Raw genomic sequence first — 24259 nt, 5'->3', positions numbered from 1 at the left:
GCTGAATTGAACAGTAATAACTAACACTTTAAGAGAATAACAGCACACAAGCTATTGTTTTTAAAGCTTGTTTGATAATAATTTTCCTGTTAACTATACCTTCTCACTACAACCAGTAGCTTTTGCCAGAAAACTGAGGGTATTACAGTAACAGAGATGTGCTTGAATTAGTAGGAAAGAGGACTAAAATAAGGTCAAAGTGGCTACTTTAGCCTTATTCCTCCTACAAATAGCTGCAAATGTTATTCTTCAGAAGAAAAAAAACCCACAAGCACTTTTGCTGTAATATTTCCCATCACGCCATCTAGACAAAACAAGATCAGCAAGAGACTCTAGAGTGACCTATTTATCTGCAAAAGAAAAAATAAAATAAAACAAAACACTCAAGTTTAACAGAATTTTATCTTATTTTTTTAAAAGGCTTTTAAAGATTATAACTCTTCATGAAGCACTACCTTGTTCATCTGTCTTCCTACCACTACAAGCAAAAGTTCAAAGATCCACCATAAGCTGTGGCCAACTTAAACTTGCCCAACCAATTAACAGCCAACAGAAATCCTTACTCAAAGCTCATCTCCTTGTTTTCTGAATGTGCAGTGCCTCCTTCACTAGGACTGCTCTACAGATAATATTTAATATGCAAGAGAGAAGTAAGTTCCTACAGAACAGCAAAGTTTTGTTTCTTATGGAAGTTTTCTTTACATGACACAACACTCAAAATTCAAGAAAGTAGTAGCTACATTTGTTCAAAGAGTATCATGTTTCCCTGCATAATTTAAAATATTCTAATCAATTGTTTGTTACTTACCAGTGCAAACTGATTGACTTGGACATACAGAACTTCAACCTCTTTTTCACTGACTTCTGTGCCAAACCCTTTATATTCTTTGTAGGCCTCAAGGTAAGATCTCAGCCATTGCTCCTGTAATTTCCTGTCAGGATAAAGGCTGTAGTCTACTTCATTTACTCCTAGTAAAAAGAAAAGAATCCTATTAGAACCTCATGTTGCATAAAAAGACCATTAGAAACCCTTTAGTACTACCATTTGTAGTCTGTTCCTGTTCCCAACCCAAAACACAGGCACAGATCAATGTGGACAAACAACCACATTTTTACTTTGACCTGACCTTATAAATTATATGTTGGCAAGAATTTACCCACATACAAACCAGTGTTCCACCTTTCAAATTAATGTTTTCAGCCAGATAGAGTCTGCTTGCATGCTGGGATTCAACACCTTGGGTTTTGAGAAAAAGCTTAAGAAAAAGTATTTGCTTTATGAAACAAAAGCCCTCACAAATAGATCAAATATTACATATTTTGTAGGAAAAGAGAAAAATCAAGATGCATATCCAGTTATCACTAAGCTGTGTGAAGAAAACTAATTATGAGTCTGCCTCTCTCCTCCACAGGGCATTGGTAGAATTAGGAGCTCATAACCCACTTTTATCCTATTTTTCTTCCTATACTGGAAGTGCTTAGTCACAAGGATTTAGAGAGTCTTCTAGAAGCCCCAAACCTGGATGACAGTTCACCTGCATTATCACTCACAATGAATTTGGGAAGTCTCATTAATTTTTATATTATAAGCATTCCAATCCCCTAGCACCTAAACTCTTTCGTGTGTTAGACACACATAAACTTAGCTTAAAAAAGTAATTCAGATTTTTCTTGGATAGATAGAGAATAAAAGTGAAGCACAACTGTTCTCCATAGGCAAAAAATGTATTAGTGTATTTATTCTTCTTACTTATGTAGTTAGATTTCCAAAGTATAAAATGAAAAATCAAGTTTTCAAACATAATTTTGTGAAAGAATTTAACTTGCTTTCCAAATGCTTAAATTGCTAATTACACAACTCAAATTACCAAGCACATACTTTTTTTTTAAAGTTATCTAAACTCAACATGGTTTGTGAAGCAACTGGCTTAAGGCTCTTCACGACAGTGTGCATTCCACCTGCTCTAATAATTATGTAGGTTTTCCCAACTGGCCCGTACTCTGAAATGATACAGCATGCACTTGAGGTCATTTCTCCCTTATAGAGTAAGTGGAATGGGCATTTGCTATTAAAAAATTGAACTAGTTAATAAATTATTCTAAAAACACCACATTCCTAAAATCCCACCTTTTTCCTATAACATAGTCTTAGCCTTTACTTCTCATTTTAGGACAGGCCAAGTACTTAGTGCACACATTAAAAACCGCCAAAAAACAACCCTGCCTGCCTCTTTGCGCTGCAGAATCACACAGAGTATTGCCAATACCTACACCTCTAGTGTGATATCCACAGTGCTTCACTACAGTGGGCTCTCTCTGCCGTGCCACTCCACAGAAGGACAGGGTGAAAGCTGTGTGTTCTGAACTTATCTAATTATATCAGAACTTAAGACATGATGTTTCCATTTCTGAGTTGGAAGATCTGTAAAGCAAGGGCATAACTGGCCTGCAAAATGAGACATCAAGGCATTCTGATACCATGAGCTAACAGTTGTAAGCACACAACTAGATATACAAACAAAAAAAAATGCACAAGAATGGTTTTACTAAAAACCCCAACAAACCCAGTCAATTTTTGCCTCAGAAACCCAATTCTTACCTGCAAATTCATTGAAGTGATTTCCAATGTCATAAGCCAGGTAGTTGTACCCAGAGTACTCATAGTCTATGAACTGCACATCACCTGTGAGAGACAGCAGCAACATTAGAATCCAGATCAAATCAGGTATCAGCCCTAATCCTTTGATGTCCTTTGAAGATTTTTGGGGAAAAGAAACCACAAACCTAGCTGTACCCAGCTGTGTGCACTCAGACATTTCAGGGTAAGACCATGACTTCTGTAATATGAGATATTTAAGGGTAAATATCCATTCAGGAAAGCTCTTAAATTTTGATATTAAAATTATCTCTGCTTCAAGTCTGAGTCAGAGAATTTCAATTTTAACTTCTACCACATGAGGGCCTCCCTTGCTCTTAAAAGGAGAAGTACAGTAGCATATTCTTCATTTAAACTTTGTATAGAAATAGTAGATCAATTTCTCCCTGACTTAAAAAATAACAGTCCTGTTAATTCTCCTACAAATGTGCAGCCCCAGTGGACTAACACATCACAACATGCTGATACTTCCTGCTTCCTCAACCATTCCCAGAGCAAGATTATTCTTAATTGTTGGGTTTCTTTAAGCTGGATTCAAGTAGCCTTGAAAAACTACCAGACAATCATAAGGTTCTCAATGCTACCAAACTATGCAGCATTGTGTAAACAAGGGTTAATAAAGCAGCAAAACACTGCTCCAAATGTTTCCAAATTATGTCTGCCCACATTGAAGCTGGGGAAAATGCACTGAAGCCGCTCAAGAATGTCTACAGCACATAAAACAGTCAAAATGTAAACTAGATGAATTAAGTAAAACTAGAGCTCTTGTATTTTAAGGGAAACCAGCAAAATTACTAAAAAATCAGAAAATTAAGCAATGGAGTGCTTCAATGAATCTTAACATAAGATCAGATTGCACTAGAATATTAAAAAGTAAAACCTTACATTCTCACTACTATACTGAAATGAGTATTTGTCACTATTGCACTCTCTATATTTTTTATTACTACCTGCATTACTAAATTAACAAAAACATTAACTCCATCATAATGAAAAATATTTTAACATGACTTTAAAAACAAAATAAAGAACAATGTTAAAATTAGGTACATTAAGCATTTGGTAGACCAAGGATTTTAAGTGTCTACTACACTGCCTCCTTAAGATTTAGGAATACTGTACATCCCAAAGAAAACAGTTTCACCAATGTCCTGACCAACTTAGCACAGAAGAAGTTTGCTAGAAGTGTTCTTTTCAATGCAGTTCATCTTTGCCACTGCCTGACTGATTTATAGGCTTGCTCTTCCCACCAGATCTCCAGTGCTGCTTTTCAAAACAAATACCTCCAAAGTTACAAGCCAGTTTAAATTCCAACCCTGCCTACACAACTGATCTCCTGATCCCCTTCTGCTCCTCAAATATTTAATATTGCTTGTATTGAGAGAAGTTTTTTTTTCTTCCTCACATAAAATCCAAACACAGCAGGTAAAAGTCTGGTAGTAAAATATGTACATAAATACTTTAAATTTTTGATCCCTATGTACCATCATGAATTTTTAATCACAGCTTTGCTTTAATAACATTGCAAAGACTTACTTCCAGATATAAAGAATATTACATACAAGCAGAAATTGAAGATAACAAGATATGGGTGGGGCTGTTACTAGGCAGTCCTCACAAAGCAGGAACAAGGGCATACCCAGCCCTCAGGTAGTAGATGGAGAAAACTTGGCAACCTCCCACTTGTTAATACAAAAGTTCAAAGCAAAAAAGCTTTGCATTTATACTCATCGATTTCAGACTCATACTATTGTGAAACCCGACTTTTTAAGTTAATTTCTGAATAAAAGCTCAAAACAAAAAATGCACAATTTTTTCTGTTGAACTGAAAGAAAGCAAAAACTGCAGTTTGCTGCTTCAAAAATGTGCAACATATAGGCACTTATACGTACACATACATACATCTACCCTGCTTTAGAAAAAGCAGGAGAAAGTCTGCAGTCACTGTTTAAACAATCATTGTATTTTAAGATTTACTGCAGTTTATATGAGAAAGCCACTTCTGAAAGCTATAGTTTACATTACTGGTTGCTTCAAGGTTTCTAAAAGGTATCCACAAACTGTACCTCCCATCAATACCCCTGAGAGCAGGCAGATCAACAAGAGACGCTGGTCTAAGTGTATTTTTACTTCATTGAAGTGAGAAAATTTAAAAACCAGCTCTGCCATTTCTCGGGGGAAGCTACTGCTATTGACAGGAATAGACACATCATGAGAGTGGAATATTTCAAGCTGAAATAAGTTTCTTTTTCCCAGGCATTTCCTAGGGCAGGCAACATGCAACACTCCTCAAAAACCACAGGATGATACAGAATGGAATTCATTGGTTTCCATATCACAGAAATCTACTTTTAAATAGATCAGGTAGTAATCAACAACGCATCTGCTAGATCTCCTCAGGGTTCGGACAGCTAGTTTTCCTTTTTAATGGTTTATTAGGGAAAGCACTTCCCCGTTCATGTCTTGGCTGTAGTTACCACAGCTGAATGGTGTATCCTGATGTCCCATCCTGCTCATCAGGGGAGCCACTGAGCCCGTAGAAAACACCTTCAAAGACAAGGATCTGTGCTAGGAACATACTTGAAAATTCACAATGAGGTCATGCACCCAGAACATAATTTTAGATATAAACACCCAAAAGGTCTCTACAAAACAAAACAGGTTTTTAGCTCAAAACCAGCAGCCTTAAAAATGCCACACTCAGAAGCACTGAGCACCCACAGACTCCTACCAAAGATCATAGAAAACATTGGGTAGGCAGAGGGAATAAACAGAACAAAATTATCCATCCACCTACACACAACTCCCTGCCAACTTGATTTGCATATATGCAAAAAGTGCACACAGAGAAACAGAAAAAATAATCTTGATACTTCATCTTATTGAATAGCAAGTATTTGAATACTCTTAAAATATCAGGTAATTTTGGAAATTCCCAGGTCACACACAAAAAAAACACCCATAAAACCCAAACAAATTTAGGAGCATCAGAACACAACCTTTATAAATAAGCAGTACCGAGCTTCAAACTTATCTTGAGTATTCTTGATGTCAAAACTGCAATAAAAAACAATGTGAAGTGCTGAAATATATCCTTCAAAGGGTAGTTGACAGTGATAATTGTAAGTTACGTAAAGCAACACTTGCAGATTTTCATATCCTGAGTAACTGCGAATGGACATTAACAAAACAGTAAGAGGCAGAGCTCCCTCAGCCACAGCAGGAGCAAATTCAAATCAGATGAGTGAAACTCCATTAAATGAAGTTAACACTCAACATGGTCTTCCAGGCTCATAAATAAGCACAGGAGACTGATTTTTCTTAAACGCAGTATGTTGCATAATCAGGATTTTTCTTTCAGGTCTGAAAACTTAATGTGAATTTAATGCAGAGCACAAGTCTAAGGCAAATCTCAGGAACAAGTCATAATTAGTCATATTTCATTGGACACAAGTCCTAATACATCCTGAGAGTCTGTAGCTTAAACACACACCTAAAAATCCCCCCACCCCAACTAGTAAATGCACAAATTAAGCACCCAAAACCAAAATTATAAATACAGTATTACTTGAACAAGTAGATTAGGTTTTCTTTGTGCCAGCTTCTGAAAACCCAGACAATACTACCAGTTTCCCACAAATTTTACTGAGGAATATAGAAAAAATAAGGTAGTTAATCTAGAAAATTAATTCACCCTTGTTTTTAGTTTAGTGTCACCAAGGTCTTTTGGATACACAGAAGCTTTTTTAGATGGAAGAGTGAATTTAGTCAGAGTATTGCATTCAACAAAGCTGTTAATTGCCCTCAGAAAATGTGATGCCATTCCTAGTGAAGCTCATCCTTCAGAAGACTATATTTTGTGCTCTTGCAAAATTATTTTTATACCAAGAGAAGCTTTTGCTCTGCTAAACACAATTCTTCACAGTTAAAGTTGAGCTTTCTGTTTATGCTTTGTAAAAAACATGCTATAAAAATCAGCTTTCAAATGACAATCATCCTTTCCACAGATGTCATTGACGTTTGGTTACTATGAAAATGGCCCCTGCTGTACCCAGATTGCACAAATTTTACAACACAATACATGTACACTATTCAAACATAAGTATAATAATGTATTTATTTAATATTCCCAAGTGTTTCCCCCAGCTGCTTACAGCTTGCTTGAAGCCTAAGTACTTTACACATCTTCCTTCTCCCCACCCAGCCACCAAACTCTAAACACTCACATTTGCTACTGTAGGATTGCTCACAATTGATGCATTACCAGCATTGTTTTTTCCTCTATTCTGTTTACAAAAAGAAAAACACACAGCATTTGCTTTTCAATTCAGAGCTTCAAGCCTATTGACCATAACAGTAAAGTTTTTAAAGGAATTCCTCAGATTTTTTTTCTTTTTGCTGCATGGTTTTACTACGAAAACACTACAAAAATTACCTCAGTGGGTCTGCTCTGGAATTCTAAAACTCAAGGTAATTTCAGCAGTAAAAAAAACTGGTAAAAAGATTTATTTTTGGTACTACATATCACAACTCCAAGTGTGCAAGACCACAAATCTGGTCTTCCACCTTTCATGCTTTCCCCCTTCTCTTTTTAAGCAGAACTATAGTCCATCATTGAAACTCAGTAAAACCACTCAAGTTTGGTACTGAATTAATAGAATTTAAAATTTATGTTAATGGCATTGTTAGGGTGCATATACACATACAGGCACATGGAACTAAAAGTACTAGCAACTCCCTTTAGAGATGCTATTACTCAGAGGGAAACTTGTATACAAATCACCAAAAGAGTTTATTTCCTCACTTCACATGGTGATGCGGAAATGATGCAGAATTCACACAAGACGCAGAAACGCATCAGCACATACAGCCAATTTTCATACTAGAACCAGCACCAGCTTGGTTTTGTTATTCTTTTTCTTTAGTAGTTAAGGCACATAACTTATCAACAATCTTAGTCAACTGGCACAAAAATATGCAGCTCCTAGAAGGAATGTGTCATCCTTATTTTAAGAAAAAAAAAAAAAACCCTTCTAATCTGATTAGTCACATTTAGCTGAGCTCAGATATTTGCAATGGGAGGAAAATTGTGTATTTTTACTGCACAATGGTTATGTTAGTGTCAAAAATTTGACTTGTTTGCTTTTATAGCTGGTTGACTCACTTAGTAACTGAATCTCAAACCACTAAAATCATTAAGCTGTGTGTTAAAAAGGAAGTTTTAACAGATCCTAAGAACATGAACTACAAGTAAAATGAAAGGCAATAGGAACAAAAAAGTAATTAATTTTTGCCAAGATGTGTACTCCCTACAACTGTTTCAACAAAGCCTGTATTTACAAAAGAAACCTTTAAAGATGCCTGTGAACCTCATGCAGAAAACAAATTGAGCTACTGAATGAAGTAGTTAATATCATTAAGGTATTTCATTATGTAAGGATATTCCCCAAAATCACAAACCAGAACAAAACATTACAGGAGAAAGTTTTCATGTTATTTTCTATACATGTACAATTTTCTTCCCAAAAGCTTTATGCGACCAGAATAGAATTAGTATTCAGTTACTTACTTTTAAGCCCAGCCATACAGGCAAACTGGGGTTTAACAAATTCATGAGTTCTTTAAAGAAAAGCAAGAAACACTGATTTTCTTCTATACAGTAGCATACAGATGAGAATCAGCTAATTAAGCAACTTAGTATTTGCACAGGTATCACTACCATTACACTGAGTCTTAAAAGCTCAAACTAAGTTTACCTCAACAAGTGAACGAAACAATACCACTGATGCAGCACATGCAATTACAGCACAGATAAAGCTACTCACTGTTTAGTTCAACACCTACCTCTTTTCTTGTTGTAAATAATATTCTTACACAACAGGTCATTGTGACAGAGCACCACTGGCGATCCTAAGTTTGACAGTCTTTCCTTCATCCAAGCCATCTCCTCCTGAAGAACTTGAGGACTTGGAACGTCACTTAAGAACCTTTTCAAGTATAAGGAAATAGAGTTAACATTTCCTTTCCTCTGTATTCTATATCAAGCATTTGTAATGAAGTATTTTTCTCTACATTCTTCCAGCAAAATAATTCACCAGACCCTCTCCCAAACCAGAGCATTCTTTCCCAAGACACAACAGCAGTCAAATTATAACAATCATTTCTCTCTGTCCTCCCCAGAAAACAATTTTCTGAATATTATCTGTGCTGTAAGCACAACATTAGTTCAAAAATCAGGAGCAGAGCATGAATAAACTCCCACATATTTTAAAAGTGCAAAGATTTAAAGAATTATTGCATGAAATCCATTCACATTGCAGCACTTCCTCCAAGAATACACAGCAGTATTAGGTACTACAAGTATTTATACAGAGGAAATGAGCACTAATATTTAGTCTAGTCACAGTACACACTTAGCCATTTTGTCCTCTACATTTTCAGTTATTTATTCATATTTCCTCACTTTTCTTAAGAAATTGATGTTGTAAAACCACTTTGCTAGAGCATTCTTTAATTACAATGCAGCAAGAAGAGCCTCCATTATTTCAAAGTCACATAAAGAATATTTTTAAGCTGGAGTCTGCTTTCTGAGTGATGTGAAGTCTGACAATATTGTACAAACACAAATTCCAACAGAAGGAATGTGAAGTCTGGAAAGAACATGATGAAATACCCACCTCTTATTTACTTCCTCATCTGCAAATTCTGTGGGTATGAGTGAGAAGTATTTCCCCATTTTCAGCCACAGATTGGATTTAGGGATCCATCCATTGTGTGCATGAATAGTATGGATTTTAGCAAGCTGTCTAGCTATGAGTCTAAAAAAAATTAAAATTAAATTAATGTTATATTTAATTGAAAAATTCTAAAAAATACAGCTCAGGAATACAAAGAGGGTTTAAACAAGAGCAGCCATAAGGTGGCACATTTCAAGACTCAGAAGTTCATTAGCCTGTAGGAAGGCAAGGGGAAATGACTGGAGTTCAGTTACAGCACACAAGTTTCACCTGCATTTACAGGCTACTCTTGCTTATTTTTCAAAATACTGAATTACATTAGCTGCTATTTTTAGACAAATACATATAAGTGCACACATAAAACTAAAATCTTAAGACATCAGCACTTTCTGTTCACTGCTAACAGTTTAAAACAATCATTTCTCAATGGAACTTTCTGGTATCTAGTCACAAAAGGAATGTCTTGGAAACACTTGAAGTACTTGAACCAAGTCCAGCCCCTACAACTTAATAACCTCTGCAATGGTGACGTGCAAGTGTTAAATACACTAAACAGACCTTTTATGAGTAGTCTTCTGCAGAGTCATCAAGGATCATTTGTTCAGCACTAAAATACCATAACTAAGACAGTGTGAACATCAGCTGAGCACAGACTTACAGAAATACATATTTCCTGCTCAAACTCCACTCAAAAAAGTCCTTTAGACGAGGCAGAACTTCATAAATGCACAATGAAATTACGAAGTTTAAAAAAAATAAATTTTTTAAAGCTTACCTGAAAATGTCTGGATTGCACACATGCTCTGGATCCAGGGCTTCTCCCTGCATGAACTCGTAGCACAGGCCATTGTTGAAGGTGCAGTAGAGTTGAGGTGCACAGCCATGGGCCTGCAACACACGGAAACTCTTCACCTCCTCATCCCGATCCACCAGCAGCTCGGTCTTGTTCCCATAGATCCGAACTAGAACGACATCATCTGTTATGTCACCCACGTAGCAGCCAATTAATTTATTGGTGATTCCATCGGTGAACAGCTGAAAAGCAAAAATAGTGCAATAAGCAACTCAACTCTGCATCTTCAGCAAGCGGGAAGAGAATGCTGAGTCATCCTTCAGCTCCCAAAACAAATGTTTATTAGATTGAGCATTAACAAAAGAAATCTTTAATACAGAGGAATAGCATGAAGAAAATACTTGAACATTAATTGTTGGGGGAGAGGGTGGGGGGGTTTGCCTTTGCAGTCATACTCTGTGCCCTCAAAATCCTCATTCTTAATTCAAAAAGAATAAACCCTCCCACAAAACATCCTCACAGTAAAACAAACAAGCAGCAAAGAGTAGCTTCAAGTTGGACAGCAAATATTTTTTAATTCTTAATAGCAATGAGGTCAGAAAGTCAGCTGAAGAAAAAGAGAAAGTTGTTTATCAGGCTCAGAATACTAAGTGTTCAATGACAACAGTTAGATTTCCTTATCATGTCCAGTCACATACCCTTTGATATGACATCTGCCTCAAGCCCTAAGACAGGTCCAAAACAAAAATATTGACAAATGCAGTGAGTTATGTGTCAGATATTATTCTGAGCCATAATATTTAATGAAAAAGTGTTTTTGCTAAAAACACACACCAACAATAAGAAACGTATCTACAAGCATCATAATTCTTTAGAACCTTGGACAGATTGGGTGGGGTTTTGTTATGAGTTGGAGGTGTTTTGGGGTTTTTTTTGGTTTGTTTTATAAAACAGTAAAACACAATTCAGAAAGTTTGACTTCTATTCTCCTTTCCCCTTCATGATATAGCCTTTATTTTGAAAAGTACCATCACTCAAACACAAGTGACAGATCATTTCCAGATCTCAGGGGTTTAGAAAAATTGATAATTAGGAGTTAATTTTAATAATTAAAGAAAAAAAATCTGAAGTTAGGTCAAGTCCCTCTGTTTAGCAAAAGATGAGACTTTTACAGTAGATGCATTGTAGCTTGTATGCCTTGCTTTCCCCAACAACCCTAATTTGATGAGGTCAACAGATTCATCAATAAATGCAGAAAAGAAGTGGGGAAGTTTCAGTTGTCATCACAGATTAGAAGAAGTAGCTCAAGGTTCTGAGGAAAGACACAGAAGATACAAAGGTACCCAATTTTCTTGAGCAGTTATACTCAGTCTTGAACAATAGGTATAGAAAATTATATAACTTTCATCTAGACAGGATAAGCATAAATTCAAATAAAGCTGCTCATAAGGTCTCTTTGACTCAAAATTAAGACTTCACAATTTATGGGCACATCTTATTATTGGCTATTACTTTAATAACTCAAGATAAATAATTAAGAATCTTGAATGGCCTTCATAGTAACTGTTACAATGTTAAGCACTGCAACTAAGAAAACTAGTTGTATTTAGCACCATAGACACTGGGCTTGAGCAATGTTTCACTTTTTGAACAGGCAATACAGTAATTTCACGACCATAAGGCGCACCGGACTATAAGGCGCACCCCCCGGGAGCCGGCACATTTTGCAACTTTGTAGATCAGATAAGGCGCACCGGTCTATAAGGCGCACCGGGGTTTTTTTTTGCAGCGAGGCTCCGCCCCCAGCTCCTCCCGCACGCTTGCTGGCCGAGGCCCCGCCTCAATCCGGCAGCCATTGGCTCCCGGGCCTGCCTGTACCCGGCAGGGCCGGGCTATGCCCACCGCCGCTCCGTGCAGCATCCCCAGGGCCCCGCTGTTCCGGGAGTTCCCTGGCGCTCCGGGTGACCCAATGCCGGCAGGCTTGCCCCGTGCCGCCGCTGCCCCGATTCCAGCTGCTTGCCCCCTCCCCGCGTGGCAGCCGCTCCGATTCTGGCGGTTTTCCCCCTCTCCGCATGGCGGCCGCCGTGCTTCTGGGGGTTTTCGCCCCCCCCGCGCGGCGGCCGCCGTGATTCCGGGGGCTTTCGCACCCCCCGCGCAGCGGCCGCCGTGCTTCTGGGGGTTTTCGCCCCACCCGCGCGGCGACCGCCGTGATTCCGGGGGCTTTCACCCCCCCCGCGCGGCGGCCGCCGTGATTCCGGGGGCTTTCGCCCCGCCCGCGCGGCGGCCGCCGTGATTCCGGGGGCTTTCGCCCCGCCCGCGCGGCGGCCGCCGTGATTCCGGGGGCTTTCGCGCCCCCCGCGCGGCGGCCGCCGTGTTTCCGGGGGCTTTCGCCCCCCCCGCGCAGCGGCCGCCGTGATTCCGGGGGCTTTCGCCCCGCCCGCGCGGCGACCGCCGTGATTCCGGGGGCTTTCGCGCCACCCGCGCGGCGGCCGCCGTGATTCCGGGGGCTTTCGCCCCCCCCGCGCGGCGACCGCCGTGATTCCGGGGGCTTTCGCCCCCCCCGCGCGGCGACCGCCGTGATTCCGGGGGCTTTCGCCCCCCCCGCGCGGCGGCCGCCGTGATTCCGGGGGCTTTCGCCCCCCCCGCGCGGCGGCCGCCGTGTTTCCGGGGGCTTTCGCCCCACCCGCGCGGCGACCGCCGTGATTCTGGGGGCTTTCGCCCCACCCGCGCGGCGACCGCCGTGATTCTGGGGGCTTTCGCCCACCCCGCGCGGCGACCGCCGTGATTCTGGGGGCTTTCGCCCACCCCACGCGGCGGCCGCCGTGTTTCCGGGGGCTTTCGCCCCGCCCGCGCAGCAGCCGATCCGATCCCTGCGGCTTTCGCCCCCCCCGCGCAGCAGCCGATCCGATCCCTGCGGCTTTCGCCCCCCCCGCGCAGCAGCCGATCCGATTCCTGCGGCTTTAACACCCCCCGCAAGGGAGCCGTCCCAATGTCGGCGGGCCGGCCCCGCGCGGGGGTGGCCCCGAAGCCGGCGGGTCCGCCCCGCGCGGGGGCGGCCCCGAAGCCGGCGGGGAGGCCCCGATACCGGCGGGTCCGCCCCGCGCAGGGGCGGCCCCGAAGCCGGCGGGGAGGCCCCGATACCGGCGGGTCCGCCCCGCGCGGGGGGCGGCCCCGATGCCGGCGGGGGCGGCCCCGATACCGGCGGGTCCGCCCCGCGCGGGGGCGGCCCCGATGCCGGCGGGGGCGGCCCCGATACCGGCGGGTCCGCCCCGCGCGTGGGCGGCCCCGATGCCGGCGGGGGCGGCCCCGAAGCCGGCGGGGAGGCCCCGATACCGGCGGGTCCGCCCCGCGCGGGGGCGGCCCCGAAGCCGGCGGGGGCGGCCCCGATACCGGCGGGTCCGCCCCGCGCGGGGGCGGCCCCGATGCCGGCGGGGGCGGCCCCGATACCGGCGGGTCCGCCCCGCGCGGGGGCGGCCCCGATGCCGGCGGGGGCGGCCCCGATACCGGCGGGTCCGCCCCGCGCGGGGGCGGCCCCGATGCCGGCGGGGAGGCCCCGATACCGGCGGGTCCGCCCCGCGCGGGGGCGGCCCCGATGCCGGCGGGGGCGGCCCCGATACCGGCGGGTCCGCCCCGCGCGGGGGCGGCCCCGATGCCGGCGGGGGCGGCCCCGAAGCCGGCGGGTCCGCCCCGCGCGGGGGCGGCCCCGATGCCGGCGGGGGCGGCCCCGAAGCCGGCGGGTCCGCCCCGCGCGGGGGCGGCCCCGAAGCCGGCGGGGAGGCCCCGATACCGGCGGGTCCGCCCCGCGCGGGGGCGGCCCCGAAGCCGGCGGGGAGGCCCCGATACCGGCGGGTCCGCCCCGCGCGGGGGCGGCCCCGAAGCCGGCGGGGGCGGCCCCGATACCGGCGGGTCCGCCCCGCGCGGGGGCGGCCCCGATGCCGGCGGGGGCGGCCCCGATACCGGCGGGTCCGCCCCGCGCGGGGGCGGCCCCGATGCCGGCGGGGGCGGCCCCGATACCGGCGGGTCCGCCCCGCGCGGGGGCGGCCCCGATGCCGGCGGGACGGCCCGCGCGGGGGCGGCCCCGAAGCCGGCGCGTCCGCCCCGCGCGGGGGCGGCCCCGATGCCGGCGGGCTCTCACTTCCGGGGTGGCAAATGTTGCAACTTTGTAGATCAGATAAGGCGCACCGGACTATAAGGCGCACTTCCGGTTTTGGGGGGAGATTTTAGTCAAAAGGGTGCGCCTTATAGTCGTGAAATTACTGTACTTAAACACATTTCAAAATGCTTGTAAATCACAAATTACACCCTTATAGTATAAAGGCATCCATTCATAACCTTCCCAGTCGTAAGTGTGTGGTCACAGAACTGTTCAGGTGAGGAAAGGAACTCCTGTGATCCAGTTAAACCTCCCTGATCAAGCAAGGCCAACTGCCCAACAGCCAGCTGCCTAGGACTCTGCCCAGGGAAATCTCCAGGAATTCTGGAGACTTTATAACCCATCTGGCAACAACATTTGACCACCCTCAAGGTAAAAAAAGCTTTTTCTCCTGTTGAGGTGAAATTCCACAGGTTTATTTTGTGCCCATTGTCTTGTCTGTCACTGAACACTGAGAGGAGCCTAAGTATCTCTTCAGTTCCCCCTCATCAGGTATTTATCTAAGATCTAAGATCATCCCTGTGAGTCTCCTTTTTTCCAGGCCAAATATGAAAGGTCCCAAGTCCCTAGTCTCCAGGTCCCTCTATAATCTTCATGAAACTTTGCCAGACTTTTTCCAATGAGCATGTGTGCTCCTTGTACTGGGGAGCCAAGAACAGGACACAAGTACTTAAAGATGGCAAATCAACATAAAAGTACTGATTCTTATACCTGTTATAATAAACCCAGAATCAATTTCAGTACAGTAATTTCACGATTATAAGCCTCACCATTTTGACTAAAATTTTGGTCCGAACCCGGGAGTGTGACTTGTAATCAGGTGTGGCTTATATATGGACAAAGAACATAAAGTTGCTGGTTTAGTTTGGAGGACAGGAGTCTGCTGAGAAAGGCAGGAGGTTCTCTTTCAAATGGAGAATGTAAACCCCCTCCCTCCAAATTATTATAATTTTGAAATCAAGGGGCTTTCAGGAAAAGATATGGGAATTAGGAATAACAGTTCTTTTCTAGGGAAATTAAAATAGAAATACAGTACTACAAAGAAACAAACTCCAAACCCTGACAAAGTCAGGGTACAACCTGACACCCCGTCAGGCAGGGTGTTGGCAGCAGTCCCATTAAATGGTGGCTGCATCCTCCTGCAGTGACAGATGTGGCTCAGTTGGAGCAGTGCTCCTGTACAAGGTGCAGTTTCCCTCCGGAGCTCCAGTGGTGATGTGGAGAAATCCGGTTTTCCTCTGGAGTCCAGTGGAGAAAGGGGCTCCCTTAGTGTCCCAAAACCTCTGTTTTTATCTTGGTAAGAAATGTTGGGCTCTTCCCCCTGGCTGGAGCAACTTCCAATGGGATGCAGTAATTTTATCAGTCCCACAGTGGGACTCAATGGCCATTAGCAGAAAATGACTGGCTGGAGGAAGGATGGGTTGTGAAAAGATAAAGAACAATGCCCTGTCTGGTTTCAAAGGATTGGCCCATTAGCAGAATATCTGCCATTGAGATAAGGATCACTGCCCCCACCCTCAACAGATGGTGATAGAATAGATACCTTTTATCACACTCTGTATTGTAACCCAAGACAGTTGCTGACACTCGGATGTGCAGCTCAATCGTGAAATTACTGTACGTATGAAGAGCACTTTGCTGAAGCTATTTGTGTTGAGCTGTTTAAGTTTAAAAGTATCTTGTCTGCCATACTCAAAAACTTCCAAAATTTAGTTTAAAAGAAAAAAAATGTACTATGAACAAGACATCTCTAAGGTCATTAGAAAAAAAAAAATTAATAGTGCTGATGCAAAGAAATAGTAAGAATTCCACTTATACTGTTGAACAGACACTGCTGGGAACATTACACCTTCTGTCATAGGTCTATTATCCCCTTAAAAAAAGTTTCATTAGCACTAATAAAAAGAAATCTGCAACAAGGAAATTAGAGTCCCTCAACTGTTAATTTAAGAACTCTACTTATTAACATCTATTTGTAACATGCTGCTACAAATAATTATTTATACCCAGGAGCATTTTAGCTCTTGCTTCTTAAAAAGGCAGAAGGGTTCACTTACTTTTCTAATAACATTATTCCAAGTAGACAATTTCCATATTCCATCATGAGAAAACAACTAGTGTTTACTACCACCAGTAAAAGAACATAATAGTCACTTTATTCTTTTATTCAAAATGCCTTTACTCTAGCATTTAAAGAATCAGCTTAGAAGGCCTTGCCCAAAACATAACCTGAAATGAAGCACAGCAAAAAAGTTCTATAGCAAAAGCATCAGTTGAGAATCAAAAGCAGAGAACGGACTCATTATCAATAAACTATCAAGGCCATGTGGAAGAAGAGGGAAGAATCTACAAAATGCAATGAAAATAGAAAATTCTGGGAGTAAATAAAAAAAAGAGAGTCAGAGGTTTAAAACACAATGCAACACAAAAAACCTCCGGCAGCAAGATCCTGACACTCCTGTAATCCACAGATGGTTAACTTACTGTGAAATGCGCTTATCACAGTTTAATACTCTCAGATGTGGTGATACAAAAGTAAAACTAAATTCAGAAACACTTCTAGAAATTATATTTATACTGTGTACAATCAGATCCAGCTTGAATCCAAGGCTTTATGGCAAAAAGAAATTGTTTAATGAAACACAGGTTTAAGGTGGAAAGCTACAAGTAAGCTCTCAGAGAGCAGAACATGGTACAAACATGGTAGGACAAGGGAGCCCAGGAAGAGAGCAATTTCAACCAAGACATGAAGCATCTTTGAGACAGCTTACCCTAAAAGCACTGCTATTAGGCTATTAGATTCCTGGAAAGGGCATATGATGCATATGCTCCCATCTAATAAGCAGGTGTTTCATGAAAAGCTTCTATCTAATCCCATTGTTCCAAGTGTTCAAAAGAATGAGAATAAAATTGCAATCACGTGTAATAAGAATGAATAGACAAATAAAAGCGTCACGGGGCGAAACAGAAAGTACTTATGACTCAGAAGAGCTGATTTTTCCCTTCCAGACTGAGTTATTACATCCATAGTTGGAGAATGCAGGAAACAGTACTGTAGTGCCATAAAAACAGAAGTTGCAGCAAAAATAAGCAGGAATTCCCTAGATTCTGCTGCTGAACCCCAGACTGACTTTGAGATCTCCAGAAAGGAACAGACTTCAATAACACACTTCTTTAATGCTCACAAAAACTTCAACTTTATATTGTAAGCCTAAATTGATCTTTTTTTTCTGGAAAAGTATAGTCTACCCAGACAATACATCCACAGGTATACAGATCAAGAACCCATTTTCTTGAAACAAGGTTAGCTATTTCTGTCTTTGCAGCTTTTGTAGCTCTCTTTCTGCAGCTATTCATAAAAGAAGGACAAAGTACAACTACTGGAAAATGCCTTGGGTAAATTCTCACATGATCAACAGGGCTCACAAGGAACCTCATTCAAAGGTCTCCAAGCTCTGGAGCCCTATCCTCTAGGTCATTACACTCAGCAGGTGAAAGTCACTGTCTGCATGATTTAAATAGTCAGATGAGCAGGAGCAAGATCATCTGGTATTAAAAATACCAACACAAGTAGGAAGCATGCAATTTTACAGCACTGTTCTCTACTAAGTTTGGCCAGAGGCTGAGCTAGCAGTGTCTGCTGAACTCTTGGGGTGCTCTGCATAACAGCAGCATTGAGATAGCAATGCTTGGAGCATACATAGTGCTGGTATAACTTTCACATAGGTTTTTTGGGCTACCAAACCACGAACACTTCAGCTTCAAGGTGTGTGTGGGTTTTGTTTTGGATAGTTTTGGGTTGAGGGCTGCTTTTGATTGAAATGCATGATAACATGAGAAAGCTTTTTGCGGATTTTTTTAATGCCAGAAAGAAAAAAGTTACTAATTTTTCACCTTATTCCTGAAGAATATTCTTCTACCTGAAAACAGCCAACATCAGGTAACTAGTTACCTCTTTGAAAGTGATGAATTTGTTTTACAAATTGTGATACTAATAAAAACAGCTACAGATTTTAAAATAATAATAATGATAATAATTTTTAAAAGAAGCCAATAGGAAAGGAGCCTAAAACTTTATTCTAAACCAAATAATTAATTTGCTGTTCCTCTCCTTGGAAGATTTTGACATGAAATGCCTGGGGGCTGGGGAGGGAGGGGCAGAGGGACAGGAACTAAACTGTCTTAGATTATTCCTTCCAAGCCTGTAGCATAAAATATATGCCTTTACGTGGACTCATCCAAGCTGTGCCTAAACAAATATTGATTCTCTGTAACTTGAACCCCAGTCATCAACAAACACACATCTATCAGGCACATATGGGCATATCACTTACATAAAATACCACTACAGTTTCTGCCCCACACAGACACTACAAAAACCCTTAGAAACAAGGGATTGAGCTTCATCAGAAATTTTAAGAGACTGAAGAAACCACCCCAACCTCCAAGGACATCCAATACTGCTGGCATTTCCCACTTTCTGTGACACTGCATTCAAGGCACACTTCAATTACAGTTTTTTTACAAAACATCAGTAATGCAGCAGCCCATTCTCAAGCTCTCACTTCGCTTACTCTTTTCCTCACTTCTCCATTTCTCCACTTCTCCATTCAGTCCTTCCCCTTTATGTGTCAACTGCTTTCCCAACTGCTGAAGAGGGTGATGTGCCAAAACCAGAGGAGAAATAAACATCTCACTTGAAAAATGTTACAGCGCTGAGATACAAAATAAAGTTAGTTTACTTTGCTTCCCAGAGGCTAACGCTTTCAATTATTTCAACGCTTTTAAACCCACCCTCAGTCTGTTTAAATAAACTAAAAAATATTTCAAGTTCAGAACTCTGAACCAAATTATAATTTGTTATAAAGAGAATATCAAGATCAACACAAGCATATAAATTAGATCAGCAGCTAGAAAATACTGCCTAAAGAAAAGCTATTGAGTCAGGAAGAAAAAATCAAAGAAATAAGGACAAAAGCTAATCTGGTAAACAGGAAAATAGGTGGGTGGTGGTTTCATCGGTGAAAGCAGCATTTTTATAAGCCTGAGTCCATCCCGTTCACATTTCATAGCTGCAGGAACAAATCTTTGCAAATTATAAAGTGTTGCAGTAGTAAAATCATGCAAAGTGTTGGTATGTGCAGAGACATGCAGATCTCAGGGGGAAAACAAACAAACAAAAAAAACCAAAACCACAAAAACCACAGTACTAGAAAACAAGGAAGGCCCAATTATTTCAGAGAATTAAAAAAGCAAATTAATCCAACTTACTTGGAGATAAGTTGTTTGCAGGATTTGCAGGGGGGGGTGTTATGAGTGCCTTTATGAAAAATTTAATCCCCTTTGCAAAACAGATTCTTTCCACCTCTCCTCAGATTTCATCCAGGACAGAAGCACTGTTTGCCAGCCTAGCATTATCATGATTTTAGAACTTTGAATGATTCTTCAGCAAATTTTTTCACATATATACCATTCTGGTCTAAATAATAATGGTATAAATTAATACTATCAGTATTAAGCCTTTTCACCAATAAAAACAGGCAGCCTTTATTCTCAATACAAAATATTACTGCAGAATGGTAAGAAATACTGATGGTTTTTCTTGCACTGTAATATTACACTGCAGAGAAGAAATTGTGCATTATCCTACTGAATCCTTCTCTGCCACCAGACTTACAAGAGGTAGACAGTCATGGGATAAAAGAATCCTGGATCAACACTACTGAAGTGGTAACTAATTTTCCCATACTGTAAGCCAACACTGATCTTGCTTGAATCACCACAAAAGAGAAAAAATAAGGAATTCATAAAGTGGGCAACAAAATCCAATCTGTATGTTTTTACATTAGGAAGGGTAATACAACCTCTTTAAAAGAGTAAAGACTTAAAACAATTATGTTTTTATGTTTCATTAAGAATCAGGTAGAATATAAAAACTGAAATGCCCACTGTCTAAATTCAGGCAGCTTACAAATGCAGAAGCCCTGTTTTGAGTTAGAAGAGCATTTTTACAAACAAATTTTAAAAACCTGTTTCTCATGTTCATAACAGCCAATTTCTGAATTTAATAAGCAGTAAGTTTTTCAGCAGAAGTTTAGGAGAGAGAGACCTCCAAAGATGCCTTCCAACCAGGACTACTCAACATCGCTATTACTAAGAAAACAGTCATTCCAGAATCAAAAGTGACTACTGCAAAAAGCAGAAAAAGCAAACCTCAAAAATACAGGAGTTATAAAATCAGCACTTAATTCTATACAGTTTCTAGGATATTTTCAGTTGACAACTGCACAACATACATGAAGATGAACGTTTAGACAAAAAATCCTGTTTCTCCCTAGAGATGTAGAGTAACTCTAACATTTGTACTGCCCTGTAAGGACAAAAATTCACAATATATAACTTGATATAAATGAGATAGCTGCTTCCATTTCAAAAAGTTATGAGTAATGCTTCTGGTGTCATAGCCTTTCTGATAAATAACACAATAAAAGAATAATTTAAGCACTGAAGATCTTAATTATTTTTATCTTCCATTTGTGCTTTATGCTAACGTGTAAATAAAAAAAATCTTAAAATATATTCCTCATTTTAGGCACTTGTAAATCTTAGAGAGTGAGGATTAAGCATTAACATACACTAACTACAATTTCGAAATTGTTTAGCTGACTAAATAAATTAATACACAACAGTAAATTTTTGCAAGAGAAGTTAATTAATGTTTTCAAATCAAACTCTGGACTCTTCAGCTTCTTACTAGCTGTTCTGACCCAAGAATTACTAAGAGCAAAGGTAGCAAATAGCAGAGTTCACCAGAGGAATCAGCAGTTCATTAAACCTATCACTGTTCTTTGTCCATTTTGCTGTTTCAGATTAGTCAAGCATATCTTCCAATCTAAAGGGAGGACTCCTCCAGAGCATCCTGCTGTTCACTTCTTAGTCTTCACAAAAAGAGCCACCTTTCATTTCAGCACCTTTCTGTATTTGATGCACGTACAATATGAATCTGTAACTGGTTGTAATGTCATCACTGCTGCTGGAACCTGTTCCAAAACACATGCATTCCTGCTTGTTACACACTCACAGCAGCTTAAACACAAGCTAAAGAGTTTAAAATAAAAGGCCATTTGAAGAGCTTTGTGAATAGAATGTTCTTCTACTGTTTAAAAGGAAAACACCAAGCTGAAAAGTTGTGTTCTTAAAGTAACTTGTTTAAAACTAAACTCAAGATATTTTTTAGACAGAAACCTCTAACCACAGATAGTAATCTCCTACTTCACTTCTGTGTGACCAGTCAAAAGAGCCCCCGTTCCACATCAATGGCACTGATGTTTTTCATTCTGTTGTTTCTTGCAAAAGGAGTTGCAGAAGGAAGCAACTTTTTTTTTCTTAAACCTACTACAACTTTTCCCAAAGGACAGAGTCATCCCTTCTTAACAGGATAATGTTCCTCAACAATGCTGAATTAAAGAAAGAAAAAAATTCTGCTGAATAAATTGGTTCAGCAGCTCTCTGGAGAGGAACTTCATTGAAATAAGACATCTCCATATTACAGTTGAGCACAGAACAAAATGCTCAACTAACCACAGACTGAAGCGCTATTTTAGCCAGGCAAATTGGCTAAAGAGTTTTTAAGTCCAGGGCACCACGTCAAGCATATTCTAGAAGCACAGAAGCAGCCAATCCTCCGGCAGATGACTCGTCACGAGTACGAGTGACTGCTCACCTATGAGACACCAGAGCGAGCAGCGGTGCTTGAAGCAGGAGCAGCGAGCAAGGGCGTGACCGGGGCTGTACCGACACGGCCAGCCCAAACCCAGCCCGGCTAAGAACACCAGACACACATGTATTATAGTTTCTATTACAGGCAGCACCCGACACGGGCTCCACCGCCCGCAGGAGCGCCCCAGCCCGGCGGAATGCCCCCCTCCGGCACGGCCTGTCCTTTGCTCTGCCGCCGCTTTAAAAGCACGCCCCAGCCCCAGCGACACGGCGAGGGTGACGCTCAGGAACACCTCCCCTTCCTTCCCTCGCCCCCGGCTCTCGAGCTCTCCCCGCCGCTGCCGCGGGGAGGCCGTGGGAGGAGGAGGAGGAGGAGGAGGGAAGCGGGCGGTGGGGAGGAAGCAGCGCGGAGCCGGGGATGCTGCTGCGCCGCCCCGCCCCGCCGCCGGGCCGCCCAGCAAATGGGGCTCCGCGCAGGGGGCTGCGGCGAGCGCGGGGGAAGGAGGGAGGGCGAGGAAACAAGGCGGCAGCTCCCCCGCACAATGGCCGCCCGCCCTCCCCCTTCCCTGCCCGCTCTTCCCCTCCCTGCCCGCGGACGCGCTGCCGCATCCCCCGCGCAGAGCAGAGCCCGGGCCCCGCCGTACCTGCAGCGTCACCTCCTCGGGTCTCCAGTGCGGGCGCAGCCGGCGCAGCAGCTGCAGGGCGCCCTGGCGGTACCCGGGCCCCTCCCGCTCGCTGACGGTGATGTCCAGCTTGGGCACCTCCGGAGAGCCGGGCGGGACGTGGATGTAGTTGGACATGACAGCGGGCAGCGAGCGGCGCGACACGGCGAGACGAGAGCGGGCAGCTCGCACCGGCCTTTCCTCCGCGGCGGTGCCGGCAACTGACGGGGAAATTTCCACTTGGGCTCCCAATAAAGCGGCTCCACCTCCCCGCTGCTCCGCGGAGCAGCCTGGGAGAGCGGGCGGGGCCGGACAGAGCCCTCCCCCTGCCCCCCGCCCATTCTCCTCACCTGCCTGCCTCCTGCAGCATCTGCCTTCCCCCTTCGGCGCCCCGCTGTCCCCCGGCATCCCCCCGGCCAGGGAGGGGTCTGGCCAAATGTGTCCGCGGGTGTGAAGGAATGCGGGGCCGGCAACTGATCCTCATCCGGCTTGGAGTTGTCTGCTGCCGTCGATTTTGCTGTCTTTAATTTGCGTCCCGGCTTTCCCCCCTCACCTCGTCTTCCATTTTGTTGGCCATCCCCTGCGGGGCACGCACCTGCTCAGCACCTTGATCCGCTCCTTCCACACAGCAGTTACAGTCTTTCATTCTTTCCTCTAACTTATTTTATGCTGGAAATCTTGTTGAAGTTATTTTCGGCCGGAGGGGGGAAAAAAAAAAAAAAAGCCCAGACTACGCCACAGTTTGTATCAACCAGGAGAAAAAAAACCCCCATATTTTTTAGAAATATTTCGATGCTCCCCTTAATAGTCCTAGGAGTACTTACCTCCTTTCACATTCTGTGATCTCCCCACGTAGGAAACACTGAACAAGAAGTTCTGTAAAAACAACTGAGTTGAGCTGCTACTCCAAAACAGACCCAGGTCGGGGGATCTTTAATCTTAGTTATCTTTTCCATCTAAACTTTGATTTGCACCAAGTATTTAAAATCTTCAGAGCCAGCAATCTGTCTGTGAGAGCTCAATAAATAAATTTTTCTTCTGCTGTATTTTAAATTAAAATGTAATGTCTATGGGTTTATGTTATTAGTGTAAGTATGTTATTCTACATTAATAAGATTTTTCTATCAAGCATTAAAGGGGAAAGAATATCAGGGTCTGAATCAAATTTAAAATGCCATAAAATTTTACCCATTTCTTCCATTAGCCCATTTCACTTTTTCTTCTTTGAAAGTAAGGATATTTTAAAATTTAAATGCTTTCAAGAATAGGTTACTTTTAACACATTCCCCTTCATACACTGTTTAGCCCTATAAATCAATATTACCATAGAGGTATGATATCACTCTACCATATCAAGCATGTGATTCATAGTGGCCTGTGCTTCTGCTTAGGCAGTTTGGTAGATGATAAACTAAGATTTATTCATAGATTAAGGCCAAAGAGATATTTTGTTGAAATGAAATAGCAAAGGTCAAATGCTCCACCTTCCAAATGTTGATTTTAACAAGAACTGGTCTAAACAGAGATCCAATCTTGCTA

The 24259-nt window shown here is 43.0% G+C and overlaps 1 protein-coding gene across 1 annotated transcript in view; it reads right to left on the bottom strand.

The window, feature by feature from the left end:
• Positions 1-22972, bottom strand: part of LOC116995237 (ethanolamine kinase 1) — a 31301-nt gene extending 8329 nt beyond the window's left edge. Inside the window, exons 1-6 of the mRNA XM_033057724.2 lie at positions 22703-22972; positions 10169-10428; positions 9334-9474; positions 8501-8643; positions 2600-2683; positions 809-969 (exon numbers count right to left, since the gene is read on the bottom strand). Of these exons, the coding sequence (XP_032913615.1) occupies positions 809-969; positions 2600-2683; positions 8501-8643; positions 9334-9474; positions 10169-10428; positions 22703-22858 (945 nt within the window). The 5' untranslated portion in view covers positions 22859-22972. The remainder of the gene's footprint in view (positions 1-808; positions 970-2599; positions 2684-8500; positions 8644-9333; positions 9475-10168; positions 10429-22702) is intronic.
• Between the last annotated feature and the right edge of the window lie 1287 nt (positions 22973-24259).

This window comes from Catharus ustulatus, chromosome 4 (genome assembly GCF_009819885.2).
Source record: "Catharus ustulatus isolate bCatUst1 chromosome 4, bCatUst1.pri.v2, whole genome shotgun sequence".
Taxonomy (NCBI): Eukaryota; Metazoa; Chordata; class Aves; order Passeriformes; family Turdidae; genus Catharus; species Catharus ustulatus.
This window is presented reverse-complemented; position numbering and strand designations above follow the sequence as displayed.